Source organism: Mustelus asterias, chromosome 1 (genome assembly GCF_964213995.1).
Source record: "Mustelus asterias chromosome 1, sMusAst1.hap1.1, whole genome shotgun sequence".
NCBI classification, from domain to species: Eukaryota; Metazoa; Chordata; class Chondrichthyes; order Carcharhiniformes; family Triakidae; genus Mustelus; species Mustelus asterias.
In genome coordinates, this window is record NC_135801.1 from 96,621,610 (window position 1) to 96,638,827 (window position 17,218).

General features: G+C 42.9%; 1 protein-coding gene across 1 annotated transcript; it reads right to left on the reverse strand.

Annotated features, from left to right (window-relative positions):
• Window positions 1–3,512: 3,512 nt before the first annotated feature.
• cckar (cholecystokinin A receptor) lies at window positions 3,513–16,010 on the reverse strand. The gene is made up of 5 exons (XM_078237240.1): window positions 15,881–16,010; window positions 15,537–15,788; window positions 6,735–6,996; window positions 6,510–6,637; window positions 3,513–4,027 (listed from the first exon to the last, which is right to left on the reverse strand). The coding sequence occupies exons 1-5, from the start codon at window positions 16,008–16,010 to the stop codon at window positions 3,513–3,515; spliced, it is 1,287 nt and encodes a 428-aa protein (XP_078093366.1).
• Between the last annotated feature and the right edge of the window lie 1,208 nt (window positions 16,011–17,218).

Below are 17,218 nucleotides of genomic sequence, written 5' to 3' on the forward strand. Positions count from 1 at the left end.
ATAGTTCTTTGCCTTCCAAGTTGCTTTTTAATAAAACTTTCTCCTGATCTCATCATATTCTATCATTATGAACTCCTCTTCTGTCTATGTATATCATGTATATCTCTTCCTTAAAGCTCAGATGTTCCCTTGTGTTTATTCATCCATGGCACTCCTCTAGGCTTTAGTTCCTTAAGAGAAATATGTCTATCCTGCACTCTGAAAGTCATTTTAAATGTTTCCCATTGTTGTTAATTGTCGTGTTAATATTGCCCGTTTTATTTCCCCAAATTCTATTATCCCATTGATGATGGTGATCAAAAATGTTTTCCTGTACATATCAGAGGTTCATCTCTTTCTCTACTCTTAACTGTTAGTCTCAGTCAATATTAGTATGACTGAAAGAGAACTTCATCTATAGTTCTATATATTACAGTAAATACACTTAACAGTGTTTATCAGCCTTTACAAAGCCTGCTCAATAAGTGAGTGAAGAATAACTTGTAGCATGACAGTTACAATATAATCACTATAAATTTAATGGCAGTCATCCATTTGTATGCATAATCTACTTTAGTATTCTTTTAATCTGTTAAATGGTGTGCACTTGTGTAGTGAGTGTGTTGATAAATTTGCTGAGGACTGAGTTGATCAGAGGCAAACACATCTCAAACTTTTTATTGAACAAAAAAGAAGCATTACCAACCAAGGAAACATGAGAAATGTCATCCCCGGATAGGGATATTACAATCACAAATGTTTATAATAGATCACACTTAATTATTAAACCATTCTTGCAACACTTCTGTTAAATCTGTATGTCATGATTAGTGACTAATAGCATAATACTGCCTCACATGTTACACCAAGAAACTACAACTGGCACAGCTCCTCATTGTGTACCAGAGATAATTAACAGCTGCCATTTAATCCATATGATTTAATAAAAGTAAAAATACAAGCTTGTTTAGTCATATGCTCATAGTTTTGGAAGAAAACCTGTTCCTTTCTGATAGGGCTGCTGGCTATATCATGAGGACATTTGGCTTTTTTCATGTAATGTTGCTGTGCAGTTAATGTCCTATACACCCCTGAAAAGTTGGCCTGGGTTTGTCTTTAGTTGTCTTTAGTTGGTTTAAATTCTTAAACTCTAACTAGGAAATGAAATATGTTCATTAGGATTTATTTTAGTGACTGTATTGGCTAGTAGATAATTTGAAAATCACTTTTATATATTTATAGTGTTGACTATGGATTAATCAAACAGCGTTAATATTCTAAACCGAGCTAATGAGTTGAATTTTCTTACATTTTTATTATAAAGCGAATGCACATTTACTCTTGTTTATTTTCATAATTGTCAATTAGCTCTATTTGCATCAAACTAACTTTGTACTTGATTAAAATTCTGAAGGAGAGAATTGATTTCCACTTGGAAAAGCAAGGTTTGATCAGGGATGGTTAGCATGGCTATGTAAGAGGGAGGTCATGTCTAACAAATTTGATTGACATTTTTGAGGAGGTGATTGGGTGTGTAAATGAGGGTAGTATAGTTGATGTAGTTTATATGGGTTTCAGCAACACCTTTGACAAGGTTCCACATGAGACACTGATAAGGTGAAAGCACATGACATCCAGGATAATTTGGCAAGATGGATCCAAAACTGACTTAGTGGTAGGAACAGTAAGAAGTCTCACAACACCAGGTTAAAGTCCAACAGGTTTGTTTGGTAGCACAAGCTTTCAGAGCGCTGCTCCTTCATCGGGTGAGCGGGAGTTCTGTTCACAAACAGGGCATATAAAGACACAAACTCAATTTACAAAATAATGGTTGGAATGTGGGTCTTTACAGGTAATCAAATCTTAAAGGTACAGACAATGTGAGTGGAGTCTCCACTCACATTGTACCTTTAAGACATTTGAGACTCGTGCCTTTATCAGTTGTGGCATAGATTATAAGAGCAAGGAAACTATGTTGGAGCTGCACAAAACTTTAATTAGGCCACAGCTGGAATACCATGTGCAGTTCTGGTTGCTTCATTGTAGGGAGGATGTGATTGCTCTAGAGCGGACCCAGAGGAAATACACTAAGCTGTTGCCTGGGATGCAGCATTTGAGCTATGATGAGAGGCTGGATAGGCTTGGGTTGTTTTCTTTGGAGCAGAGAAGGCTGGGGGTGGGGGACGACCTGAATGAGGGGTATAGACAGGATGGATAGGGAAGCAGCTGTTCCCCTTGGTTGATGGGGACATAATTTTAAGGTGAGGGGCAGGAGGTTTAGAGGGGATTTATTTTTTCACCCAGATGGTGGTGGGAGTCTGGAGGGCTCCATTGGAGCCAGGTGCTGAAAAGTGGGGTTAGTGTAGACGTGATGTCGTGTTGTCGGTGCAGACTCGATGGGCCAAACTGTCAATTCTGCACTCAATGATTCTATGACACGAATCCGTTCTTTCTTTTTGGTTAATAAAAGAATCCAAGAAGAAACATACCACACCGGTCTGTCTTAAAGCACAGTTCGAGTACCGAGGAAATGTAGTTGAGCTTTAAGGATTAAACCACGGGTCAAATGTGGAACCTTCCGAGAGTGAGGCAACAAGTTCTCACATGCCCCCAGCATCCTGAGTTAATGGTCTGTATAGCACAAAGGCCCTTGACCATTTCGCCTCATTGCTGGTCTACAGAGATATCGGCTGGATAAGGACCTAGAAAATGAGTGATGGTAGTACACACTCAAAGGATGAAATAGCAACTCCACCTTATTTATCATGATTTTCTAATTAATTGACGGGAATAAAAGGCAACGACATGGTGTGTTAGCTCTTAGGCTGCATTTAGACCAAACAGGTGCAGTGATCTCACCAACTTCCGAATATTTCATTACAAATTAAAGATATCACCTCTGTCAAGGCCAGACCTTGTGAACTGTGATAGGAGTGAAACTGTGGAGACATAACCTGGCAGCACCCTGTTTGTCATCGCTGGCAGCAGGCGAGGCACCAATTTACTAACTCCCCGTGGAGGGACAGATGTTTCGGTTCAAGTTAACAGAAGACAGTTTACCAACAGGACCAATTCTGCATCATTAAATACACTTGTTTAGTTGAGTCCATTCACCATTCGGAAATGTACAAAGTAATATACGAACAGCTCTCTGTTTAAAATCCCTACTCTCCTAAAATGCTTATGGTAAAGTGAGATGAATTTGATGTTTCAGTCCTGATTCGATCAGCGCCGTTTGATAAGTGATTGCTTGAAATAGCCAGTGCAATCCCATTAAAACATGAACGAAGTTTAACCTTAATGATGACATTTCTCCCGGCAAATTGTCTTTGTTTTGGTTATGGTCCTAATAAGATATTTTTTTATAGTTCTGTATCGAATATTTATAATTTAAACACTCAAATCAACAAATGGGCAATAGACGAAACATCGCCAAAAAAGGCTTTCCAGTTAAAAAATAATAAACAAAACTATTGCAGGATCAGCAGAGGTATTCCCTTTGAGTGATGGTACACTGGATTTAGGGAGCTGGGTCAGGAGGGGTTGGACACACTGACAGTGGTGTAGGTACATCTGGAGGCGGAGCCAGTAGTTGTGCGTCTCTCCTCCTCCATCTCTCTGATCTGAGGGCACCGTTTGGTGCGACAAGGAAAAGTGGCCAAGAAAGCCAGACGGAATCGTTTGTTCATGAAACAGTAGATGATGGGGTTTACACAGGCCGATGTGTAAGAGAGCAAGTGGATGAATGAAATCGGGGTCCCGGACAGCAAGTTGTCCGCCGAGATTTTATCAAACGCTCGCCAAGCATTCACACAGAAAATAGGAGTCCAGCAGATAAAAAACATGATCACGATCACTATCAACATCCGAATTACTCGCTTCTTTGCCATTAGGTTTGCTGTTGAACTGTTGCTTCTTGGCCTGTCCATTTTCTCACTGTTGCTGCTTGGGAATCGTTGCATTTCGACCGTTCTTTTCCGTTTGCTGCTCTGTATGTAACACCCGTCTCCATCTTCATATCTACTGTCACTGCTGATGTCTTTTCTCACTGAGAATATAAGGTCGACAGTGAAGCAATAGAAACAAATATGATTCCACCTCCAAACTCCAGTTTTACATTCTGCTGCTCCATCCCTGATCTGAGATTGTGAAACTCCCTGGAAACTTCCCAACAAATGATTCATTGGCCATGGAAAAGATTTCGAAAAATTTGGATAGATTTTCCTTATATCTCAAAAGAATATGCTCAGGCTGTGACTGGGCAGCATTTGTACAGTTAGTGGTTTAGGGCGGCACTGTGGTTAGCACTGCTGCCGCACAGCGTCAGGAACTCGGGTTCAATTCCCGGCTTGGGTCACTGTCTGGGTGGAGTTTGCACATTCTCCCCGTGTCTGTGTGGGTTTCCCGGGTGCTCCGGTTTCCTCCCACAGTCCAAAGATGTGCAGGTTAGGTGGGTTGGCCATGCTAAGTTGGCCTCTAGTGCGCCAAAATGTGTAGGTTAGATGGATTAATGTGGTTAATACGTGGGGCTACGGGGATAGGTGCAGACTTGATGGGCCGCCTCCTGCATTGTAGGGATTCTATGGTTGCAATTAGTTTTGTCTGATGCCGTTTTTTGCCGCACTGATCAAGTAAAGCTGTGCACCAATTTGGGTTTGAGATATACTGACCACACTTTCTAGTGTGATAAAACCCCTAGAATTTCTTAAATCCCGGGTAATAATTTGAAATCCTAAAATCTTCTTACTTCAACATTAGAAATGAAAAAGGCCTTGGAGCAGTCCATAGTCGAGAACTGTCAAGGATTGACTTAAACACCAGGAGGAGAGAATTAATGTTTATTTGGCCCCTTTCATATACCGATGACAACTGAAAGCCGCCACCCTTAAATTACTTTTGAAATATTGTACATACCCAGTAGTTAATCCCTCCTCCACTCCCCCCCCCCCCTCCCCCCAAGCACACCCCACTCACATCCATCTAGTCCCGTCAGCAGAAAAGAGATAAATGACCAGATCCAGCTCTCTTGGACAAAGGATCCTCTGGACCCTTCCCAACAGACAGAAATAGACACGGTTAAATATTCCTGCACCAAAACTCAATGAATGGTGATCCTGGCATAGTAGCTGTGTTCATGCCTGCTGGTGGCACTGCTGGGGTTTCCAGGAGGGCACTAGATTACCAGGGCCTGGTCTCACAGGACGAGAACATTTTCATCTGACTCCTTTTTCGATATTGATCAACTGATCATGCCTTTTGCACCAGGCTGATCTGGGACTCATTCATTGCAACATTCTCTTCATCTATTGAAGTGTCAGCCCCGGGTAATCAGTCCAGGCCTATGGAACCCCAAATCTCCGACTCAAAGGCCAGATTACTAACTACATCGAGTAATTGGTACAAGTGAGCCCTGAATTATACATTTGTCACGCTTATGGTTGTTACTACTTGTTGTAGTAGGAAAACAGTTTTGAAAGAACTGAATAGACGTAAAGCGCACGTGACGTATTTGCCGCCATGAAGCCAGCTACTCCAGAACTTCCTGTAACTGCATTCCTATATTAATACTAGTTTAATATTTCATTATCATAAACTTTATGTAGACTTTCTCGTAGGAATCAAAGTGTCATGATCAGGAACAAAAATAAAATGCACGTTGTGTTAGGAAATAGTTACCCCCAATTCAATGTGTAAATTCAATTATGTTCTCATTCAATTTCAGCCAAAGCAAATACACGTCCGCATATAATTGCATCGCCTCTAGAAGAAGATGTTTAAACTTTAAACAGAGTGCAACATTGAATAATCGGGATTACTCCACTTAGCGCTTCATGTCGATTGTAACTTTCCTATCAAAACCTTTCCTCAATGCAATTAACAAGAAAACAACATTAATCATGTTAGGAATGATATACATGATGTGGAGATGCCGGCGTTGGACTGGGGTAAGCACAGACTTCGTCAGACGAAGGGGCAGCGCTCCGAAAGCTTATGGTATTTGCTACCAAATAAACCTGTTGGACTTTAACCTGGTGCTGTGAGACTTCTTACTAGGAATGATATAGTCAGGATTCTCCAGTCGGCTACTTTCCATCTCACTGCCCGTTGTTGAATGGCTATGCATTTGTTCTGTTTATTTACCTCTTTCATAGTTGTGACACGCTAAAAGTCTTTTTCCCCTAAACTGCATCGATTCGTATTTGAATACATGTTAAAACTGTACATAACCCAATCTGTTCTTTTTAAAGGGAGATTGTGGTCACCAGATTTTCACCTATGTGGCAGGCATTGAAATAAGATTTTTTTATTTAATGGAAGCAGCCAAAGGCAAAATCAAATCAAAGGAAGAAAGTGCAGCATAATACGATAAAAAGCTAGATCAACGATGTGAATTGCATCGTTCTTTAAGAAATTACACAACAGGCGCTGCCCAGATTGGCAGCGAGAAACCTGTCTCCAGCTCATCCGGAAACAAGAAGTGAACTCTGCAGCAAAGCGCCATCTCTTCCAGGTCCCACCCGCTCAGTTACCTTGGCTCCTCTTTCTCCGATTCATTTCGAATTGAATCCCACTGTAAAGTTCGCGAGAAATGAGTCCATATGCTATCGTCATCGCTATTCCAGGGATCAGAAAGAGAGTCAGTAACAAGAAAATGTACCTAAAGTGGACAGTAATGAGACAAGTTAGACAACAGGTACATGGAGCATAGTTTTGAACTTCTAGCATCTTCAAACATCCATGAAGGTGGGGCTTACCAGGACTGCTGTGTGAAGTCATTCGGCCAGAGGAGGCGGCACATGTTGCCTGTGCTGTTGTTCACCCTGGTGAAGGGCACCAAGGTGTTGTAGATGGGATACGGCAACATGACAATAACTGAGAGCAGCCAAGTGGCGGCGATCACTTTGAAGGCGTGAGATTTCGTTTGCCAGACCCTGGACTTGAGCGGTTTGCAGATAGCACTGTATCTCTCCAGAGAAATCGCTACCAAACTGAAGGTAGAAACGCTAACAGAGATACCTAAAAATAACGACAACATATTACAACGGAAAGAAATAAGAGTAGTTTCCTTTTCTGTGATCTGCAATTCGAAAACAATTTGCACTATTCTGGACCTCCTCTCCAAATACAAAGCTAATCTATTAACTGAACTTAAAGTGCATCTTTCAAAGTTTAAAACATCACGAATTAATGTAATTTTAATTGTTAACCTAGGTCTAGGAAACTCCGAAAATACGACATTAGTTCATGTGTGGCTTGTTATAATTTTGTTTCTGACCATTTATGAGGTGTAATGGGTTAGTGCGGATGAAGGGATGAGGAATCTTTAGTAACCAGGTTCTCTCTACGATTAGAGAGGGAGAAAAGCAAGCTCAGTGTCATTTTTGTGACATGATGGGCAAGTGGCACATTTGACAGTTTATAATCTTTCCAAACAATCGATCTCTCATTGAAGAAATTGCCATTCATTCTGATGTTTTAGAAACACGTTTGGTGTAATCCATTGCTTCTGGTAGCCGACTTCATAAATAACCCAGGACCATAAATATTCTGGAAAACGTCAGAAGGTTGCTGTAAAGATAATGTTTTGTACAGGTTTCTAAGGATCATCATAACCTGCAATGGTTTCCCTGATGTCCCCAACCTTTTTCACATCTACAGACTGCTCCTCGAGGATGTCATCCAAAAACACGTTAGTTTCCTTATGTATACCGACTAGATCCAGCCCTATCTCACCACTACTCTCAACCCCTCCCTCCACTCTACCTGTATTAGCAGGCTGCTTATCCAACAAATGCGAGGTGATTCATTTTGGTAGGACAAATTTAAATGTGGATTACAGGGTCAAAGGTAGGGTTCTGAAGACTGTGGAGGAACAGAGAGATCTTGGGGTTCATATCCATTGATCTCTGAAGGTTGCCACTCAAGTGGATAGAGCCGTGAAAAAGGCCTATAGTGTGTTGGCATTCATTAACAGGGGGTTTGAGTTTAAGAGCCGTGGGGTTATGCTGCAACTGTACAGGACCTTGGTGAGACCACATTTGGAATATTGTGTGCAGTTCTGGTCACCTCACTACAAGAAGGATGTGCAGACACTGGAAAGAGTGCAAAGGAGATTTACCAGGATGCTGCCTGGTTTGGAGGGTAGGTCTTATGAGGAAAGGTTGAGGGAACTTGGGCTTTTCTCTTTGGAGCGGAGGAGGTTGAGAGGAGACTTGATAGAAGTTTATAAGATGATGAGGGGGATAGATAGAGTGAACGTTCAAAGACTATTTCCTTGGGTGAATGGAGCGGTAACTAAGGGGCATAACTATAGGGTTCATGGTGGGAGATATAGGAAGGATGTCCGAGGTAGGTTTTTTACTCAGAGAGTGGTTGGGGTGTGGAATGGACTGCCTGCAGGGATAGTGGAGTCAGAAACTTTAGGAACATTTAAGAGGCTATTGGATAGGCACATGGAGTACTTCGGGATGATAGGGAGGAAATAGCTTGATCTGGGTTTCAGACAAAGCTCGGCACAACATCGTGGGCCGAAGGGCCTGTTCTGTGCTGTACTGTTCTATGTTTTATGTTCTATCCACCTCCATGACCTCACTAAGTCCTTCCTGCCTCTGCGCATCCATTGCTGAAGCCCTTATCCATTCCTTCCTTACCTCTAGACGTGAATATTCCAATCAACACTGCTCCAGCCTTCCACTCCCCACCCTCTTTAAACTTCAAGTCCAAAACCCTGCTGACTACGCCCCAACTCACACCAAGTCCCTACATCCATCATTCTGTGTGCTTGCTGTCCTCCCTTGGCCTCTCACTAAGCAACACCTTGATCTTAAAAGCCTTCACATTTTCAAAACCCTCCCTATTCCTGTAATCTCCAGTCCCACAGCCCTCAGATATATGGGGCCCCCTCAAATTCTGGTTTATTTAGCTGATTTTAATCATTGGTGGCTGTGCCTTCATCTGTCTAAGACCCCAAGCTCTGCAATCCTTTGATTTGATTTGATTTATTATTGTCACATGTATTAACATACAGTGAAAAGTATTGTTTCTTGCATGCTATACAGACAAAACATACCGTTCAAAGAGAAGGAAATGAGAGAGTGCAGAATGTAATATTAAAGTCACAGCTAGGGTGTAGAGAAAGATCAGCTTAATCCAAGGTAAGTCCATTCAAAAGTCTGACAGCAGCAGGGAAGAAGCTGTTCTTGAGTCGGTTGGCACGTGACCTCAGACTTTTGCATCTTTTTCGCAAAGGAAGAAGGTGGAAGAGAAAATGTCTGGGATGCGTGGGGTCCTTAATTATGCTGGCTGCTTTGCCGAGGCAGCAGGAAGTGTAGATAGAGTCACTGGATGGGAGGCTGGTTTGCATCATGGATTGTGCTACATTCACAACCTTTTGTAGTTCCTTGCGGTTTTGGGCAGAGCAGGAGCCATACCAAGCTATGATGCAACCAGAAAGAATGCTTTCTATGGTGCATCTGTAAAAGTTGGTGAGAGTCGTAGCTGACATGCTAAATTTCCTTAGTCTTCTGAGAAAGTAGAGGCATTGGTGGGCTTTCTTAACTATAGTGTCGGCATGGGGGGACCAGGACAGGTTGTTGGTGATCTGGACATCTAAAAACTTGAAGCTCTCGACCCTTTCTATTTCATGTCCATTGATGACAGGGGCATGTTCTCCTTTACGCTCCCTGAAGTCGATGACAATCTCCTTCATTTTGTTGACATTGAGGGAGAGATTATTGTTGCTGCACCAGTTCACCAGATTCTCGATCTCATTCCTGTACTCTGTCTTGTCATTGTTTGAGGTCCAACCCACTACGGTGGTGTCGTCAGCAAACTTGAAAATCAAATTGGAGGGGAATTTGGCCACACAGTGACAGGTGTATAAGGAGTATAGTAGGGGGCTGAGAACACAACCTTGTGGGGCACCGGTGTTGAGGATGATCGCGGAGGAGGTGTTGTTGCCTACCCTTACTGATTGTGGTCTGTGAATTAGGAAGTTCAGGATCCAGTCACAGAGGGAGGTGCCGAGGCCCAGGCCATGAAGTTTGGAGATGGGTTTTGTGGGAATAATAATGTTGAAGCCTGAGCTGTAGTCAATAAATAGGAGTCTGGCCTATTGTCCTTGTGATCTAGGTGTTCCAGGGTTGAGTGCAGGGCCAGGGAAATGGCGTCTGCTGTGGACCTGTTGCTGCAATAGGCAAACTGTAGTGGATCCAGGTAGTCCGGGAGGCTGGAATTGATTCGTGCTATGACTAATCTTTCGAAGCACTTCATAATGATGGATGTCAGAGCCACCGGCCGCTAGTCATTAAGGCATGCTCCTTGGTTTTTCTTAGGTACCGGGATGATGGTCATCTTCTTGAAGCAGATAGGAACCTGAGATTGTTGTAAACAGAGATTGAAGATGTCTGTGAATACCTCCACCAGCTGATCTGTGCAGGATCTGAGTGCGCGTCCGGGTACCCCATCCGGGCCAGTTGTTTTCCATGGGTTGACCTTCAGGAAAGCTGCTCTGACATCTGCAATGGAGACCCCAGAGACAGGTCATCCAGAGCTTCCAGGGTGAAGGGCATGCTCTCGCTGACCTCTTGCTCAAAACGGGTGTAGAATGCATAGAGCTCATCAGGGAGGGATGCGTTGGAGCTGGTACTTTTACATGCCTTCATCTTGTAGCCTGTTGTGTCTTGCAGACCTTGCCATAGTCGGCGGGGGTCGGTGTGGCTAGCCTGGGACTCTAGCTTGGTCTGGGATTGTCTTTTGGCATCTTTGATGGATCTCCTTAGATCGTATCTGGCTTTCTTGTGTAGGTCAGTGTTGCCTGACTTGAACGTCTCCGACCTGGACTTTAGCAAGCAGTGGATATCCCTGTTCATCCATGGTTTCCGGTTGGGGAACACACAGATTTGCTTCTTTGGCACACAGTCTTCTACACACTTACTAATGAAGTCAGTTACTGTAGTGGTGTACTCATTCAACCTGGTCGCAGAGTTTTTAAATACTGACCAGTCCACTGATTCCAAGCAGCCCCACAGGAGATCCTCTTGCTAAACCTTTTTAACTCACCCTCCTCACTTAAGAAGCTCCCTTTAATCCTCATGTGGCTAATGTATAGTTTAATTGTATATTGCTCCCATGAAGTGCCTTGAAATGTTTTATTACATTAAAGGCACTATATAACAGAAGGTGTTCACAGAATCATAATGCGGAGATGCTGGCATAGGACTGGGGTAGGCACAGTAAGAAGTCTCACAACACCAGGTTAAAGTCCAACAGGTTTATTTGGTAGCACGAGCTTTCGGAGCACTGCTCCTTCATCAGGTGAGTGACTCACCTGATGAAGGAGCAGTGCTCCGAAAGCTTGTGCTACCAAATAAACCTGTTGGACTTTAACCTGGTATTGTGAGACTTTGCACAGAATCATAGAATGGTTCCAATAGAGGAGGAGGCCATTCAGCCCATCATGCCCATGCCAGCTCTCTGCAAGAACATCACAGCTCGTTTTCCCTATAGCTTTGCAATTCCTTTCTCTTCAGGCAATTAGCCAGTTCCCTTTTGAAAGTCATGATTGAACCTGCCTCCATCACACCTCAAGCATTGCATTCCAGATCCTAATCACTCGCTGCAGTTCTTTTGCCATTCACCTTCAATCAGTGTCCTCTGGTCCTCAACTTTTCTGAATGGGAGCAGGTTCTCCCTTTCTACCCTGTCCAGTCCTCCTATGATTTTGAAAACTTCCGTCAAAAATCCCCTCTATCTTTTCTTCACTAAGGAGCACAGACCCAGCTTCATCAAATGATCCATGTAACTGAATAATCCCTAGAATGATTTTCATTAATATTTTCTGCATGATTTGCTTTAGTTAGCCCACAATTGTCCAAGTAACATTTAATTTTATCCTAGGTTATGAATTCTAAAACTTTCCACCACCAAGGTTAAACTAACTTGCCTGAATTTTTTGTGCTCATCCTTACACCCATTCTTTGAACAATTGTTTTACAGTTGCAATTCTCCAGTGCTCTGGTATCCCCCTTCTATATCTAAGAAAGATATTTCACAGCAGCTAATTCTGCAAAAAAACATTTGGAGATATATTTTAATTAACTATTTAATGTTAAAACTCTTAATTTCAATGTTAATAATATGCTTAGTACTTTGAGACAGATGGGTGTCAAGAAAGGACTTCTATATTTCAGAGGTTTATTCACATGTATTAATTTTATGGACTCTGGATTGAATAGAGTTGATGGAGTAAAAGGTGTACCTGTTCTGCATTTTATTCACATTCTCAGTTTTGATGTTATTTATTAATGTTGTAATTTTTATTATCAATAATCTGTCCCAATACACATCCATTTAGAATTTAGAAGAAAACAATTAAAAAGCATGAGGCTATTTAAAATCACACCTAGCAACAAGTATTTCACAAGGCAAGAGGAAGTATCACCTTATTTAAGAACATAACATAAGAACTAGCAGCAGGAGTAGGCCATCTGGCCCCTCGAGCTTGCTCTGCCATTCAATAAGATCATGGCTGATCTTTTCATGGACTCAGCTCCACTTACCCACCTGCTTACCATAACCCTTAATCCCTTTACTGTTCAAAAATTTACTTATCCTTGCCTTAAAAACATTCAATGAGGTAGCCTCAACTGCTTCACTGGGCAGGGAATTCTACAGATTCACAACCCTTTGTGTGAAGAAGTTCCTCCTATCTCCTATTTGGAGATTTGTGAAAAGATTTCATGCCTTAAATAACCAATAAAGACGCAAGAAAGTCTTCTCACACCGTTATACCACTCTTCCCAATCCCTCTTAGTTTGAAATTGGAGTTACTACATTTTTTTGAGATAGAAAGGATAGTTATTGCCCAACAATCAAACCCTGACATGAATCCCTGTCAGCAAAGTTCAAATGAATTTTAATAAACAGCATCACTTTTATGTGCCTCACTGTGAACTGGAGGATTTGTTTAGGTTTTAGCATTCATGGATCAACAGGAAAGATCAGGAAGAGGAGATTGGGGAATGGTTCAAGCAAAAGTGTAAAGGTGGATGCAACTGAATTGATTATTGGGTCTGTTTTATGATTATCAAGCTATTCATCCGCAGTATTGTTGGTATTGGTGCAGTATCAGATGGAAGATTAAAATAAACATACAACATACTAGTTTATATTAAGTCAGAGCAGGCATCTTCATTTAGTGCACATTTATTTGCAATGCCTTTGAAGGGATTCATACAATTTAATGGATAATAGCAGTAGGGTAGCTGGATTGTAATCTTATTCTACCTGTGGAAAGCTATTTCTGTGAATTAATGGATAATTAAACTGAAATTTATTGATAATGTAAATCAGAGACTTTACTTTGGACTGAAAGAGATCTTCAATAAGATGGTAATACTGCAGGTTCTCAATCAGGAAACTTATTGCATTGAAAACTACTACTGCAGCCCTGCAGCATCCAGTCATGAATGGTGCTGAAGAGTTTAACAACTAACTGGAGGAGGAGAAGGAATTGTCACAAATATCCCAATTCTTAATGATGGGCGAGCCCAGCACATCAGTGCAAAAGACAAGGCTGAAGCATTTTCTATCATCTTCAGCTAGAAATGCCAGTGGATGATCCATCTTGCCTCCTCCTGCCAGTCCCCACCATCATAAATGACAGTCTTATGACAATTTGATTCATTCCATGTGTTATTAACAAACAGCTGAAGGCATTGGGTACAGCGAAAGCCCCAAAACATTCTGGCTGCATTACTGAAGATTTGAGCTTCAGAACTAGCCAGGCCCCTAACCAAGCTGTATGAATACAGATGCAAATGGGCACATACCTGACAACATTGAAAATTGCTCCGGTATATCCTGCCCACAATAAGCAGGATAAATCCATCCAATTACCTTCTCATTGGTCTGCTCTCAATCATCAATGAAATGATGTAAGGTGTTTCTGACAGTGCTCTCAAGGGACTCTTAGTAGCAACAACCTGCACAGCGATGCTTAGTTTCGATCCTGCCAAGGTCATTCGGTTCCTGATCTTATCACAGCCTTGGTCCAAACATGGCCAAAGAAGCTGAATTCTGAAGATCAGATGAAAGTGACATCAAGGCAACATTTGACCAAGTATGGCATAAAGAAGCACCAGCAAACCTGAAGCTGATAGAAATCAGGGGGAAAACCCTCCACTGGTTCGATTCATAGAAAGCACAACGGGAAATGGCCGTGGTTGGTGATGGTGAAACATCTCAATCCCAGACATCACTGCAGGAGTTCCTCAGGGTCGTGTCCCAGGCCTAACTATCTTCAGCTGCTTCATCAATGGTCTTTCCTCCTTCATGAGTCAGAAGTGGGCAAGCTTGCTGATCACTGCACAAAGTTCAGCATCGTTCTCAATTCCCCAGCTATCACAGTAGCCAGTGCCTGCCTGCAGCAAAATCTGGGCAACATTCAAGCTTGGGCTGATAAGTAGCAAGTGAAATCATGCCACACAAGTGCCAGGCAATGACCATCTTCAACAAGAAGGAACCTAACCTCCTCCCCCTGACATTTAATAGCCTTATCATTGCTGCATCTCCCACTATCAATATCCCAAAGTTACGATTGACCAGAAGCGGAATTCGACCAGCCATATAAATACTGTGGCTACAAGAGCAGGTCAGAGGCTATGAAATTCTGCGGCATAACCCCTGACTCCCAAAAGCCTGTCAGCTATCTACAAGCCAAAGGGCGGCACAGTGGCACAGTGGTTAGCACTGCTGCCTCACAGCACCAGGGATCCAGGTTCAATTCCCAGCTTGGGTCGCCGTCTGTGTGGAGTTTGCACGTCCTCCCTGTGACTGCTCCGGTTTCCTCCCACAGTCCGAAAGACGTACTGGTTAGGTGCATTGGCCATGCTAAATTCACCCTTGGTGTACCCGAACAGGCGCCAGAGTGTGGCGACTAGGGGATTTTCACAGTAACTTTATTGCGGTGTAAGCTGACTTGTGACACTAATAAATAAACTTTAAAAATAAATAAGCTTGAAAAAGTTCAGGAGTGTGATGGAGTACTGTCCATTTCCCAGATCGAGTGCAGCTCCAACAACACTTAACAAGCGTGACACCATCCAGGACAAAGAAACCCATCGGATTGGCACCACATCTACAAGCATTCATGAGCATAGTTCAAACATTAACCGCCTAGCAAATTTAACACGTAAATACAGATAACAGCTGTTTGATATTATTAAAACTGTCTTTCTGGTAGCATATTCAATTGCAATGACGAACATTTCGTCAACGTTTTCCCCAAACGTGTATAGAGAAAAGAAATGGTTTATTACGTGGGGAGAGATAGATTTAAAGAGTTACGCTTGCGAAAATGATGACAAATATCCACTTTTACTAAGCGAATTATTCAGTCTCAAACTTTGCAGTTACTTAAAACTAAATTCTATAAATCAACACCATTCTCAGTGAAGTTGAAAGGAAATGGGGGAATTAAAGTTTTGTTCTGGTCATTTACTTATCTATCCCGCCGCACAGCGGTTGCTCTACACATTGGGACGGATTTTTTTTACCCATGAAGTAAGCGACAGCTTTGCAGATAGCGCTCCCGAAAATGAAATCCTTGAGCAGGTTTGGGATGAGGGTGAAGGGCATGCAGAAGAGGCACAGCATCAGGTCACTGGTGGCCAGGGAGAGCAGGAAGGTGTTCGTTACAGTCCGCAGCCGCTTGTTCCTCAGTAAGACAGCAATGATCAGCACATTCCCCAGCACACCCAGGAGGAAGAACAGACAGTAAAGGAATATCCGCACAGTCTGATCCGCATCTGAAAGAGAAAAACACACACACAACAGGAGGTAAGGCTTAGGCTGACAGATCGCGCGTGTGCCCATGTCTGGATCTCTGCCTTCTCGTCACCTTTGGGTGGCTGTGCGGTTTGTTCACAGCTTTCATCCTGGCAGTTCCCCGGCTTGCTTTTGATCTGGGCTGTACCTGTTGGACTTGGCATCTCGGTCAGGTTCAGAAGAAGCTGAGAAACCGTCTCCATTTCCAATTGCTTTTCTCACTCTTTTCACCAATGCAGTTGCCGCGACCATAGATCCATGTTAAAGTTTGCCAGATTCCCCCATTCTCCTCTCCAATGTTCAATATACTTCCGATAAACCCAGGTGGCGGTGTCAAATCACACAAGAGATGTTTGATGTCTTGCAGACACAATCTATTTATTTTAAAATGGAAATGTCGTTGTTATGAAGTTAATGCTCATTTGTTTTGGGTCCTCTGGAAGATAAGCAGCGATGCTCCAGGCTGCTGCCGCTGTACTCGGGTCGCTCGGGGGTTTTGGCCGGAGCTGTGCTCTGAAATCTTGGTCAAGTGAGCAGCCTGTAAACTGAAGAGCTGGGTGGAGTGGGCCACCTGCCAGAGATCTCAGTCCCAACCCCAGGGACATTCAGACCCGCCCCGTAAACACAGAGCAGCGCAGCACCGGGAAACGACGGCACTGGGAATGAATGAGCTTCTGTGCGGATGCTTTGATACTTATTTAGTTTTATATCATGAACATAACTTAACGGACCACAGAGCACTGTAGCAGAACAGGATGGTCCATTCATGTCGGGGGAGCAAAGGACCCTCCTGGGAAGCAGTGGATCAGCCTTAACTACCTCCAGTGGGTGCAGAGTGATCCCGTTTCCCCCTTTCCCCTTCTATCCCTCCCCTTGTTTCCCTTCAGTCTGTGTGTGTTGTAGCTCTCGTGGTATTAGAAATAATCTGGGGTTTAGGAAATCACACTTGGAAGAGAAATGGCCAGGGAAATTAGTTCACCTGAACCCCCTGTTTCACTTTGGTGGTCAATTGGTGGAAAAGCCGGAGAATTCTACGAGGTTTCCGCTGACCCTGTGCTGAATTGGCACAATCCGATTTGCAGCAGGACCTTCCGGGCAGATCGACATGAGTAGTCACACATGAAGCCAGCAAGACCCCAGCAAACACCCCACAGAATGAAAATAGTCCTCTTTACTTGGAATTATTTTATTTGCTACTTTATTAATTAGTGTCACCGCATTAACACTGCAATGAAGTTACTATGAAAATCCCCTAGTTGCCACACTCCGGGGTCTGTTCGGGTACACTGTTGGAGAATTTAGCATGACCAATGCACCTCTTTCAGCATGTCTTTCAGACTGTGGGAGGAAACCAGAGCACCCGGAGGAAACCCACGCAGACACAGGGAGAATGTACAAACTCTGCACAGAC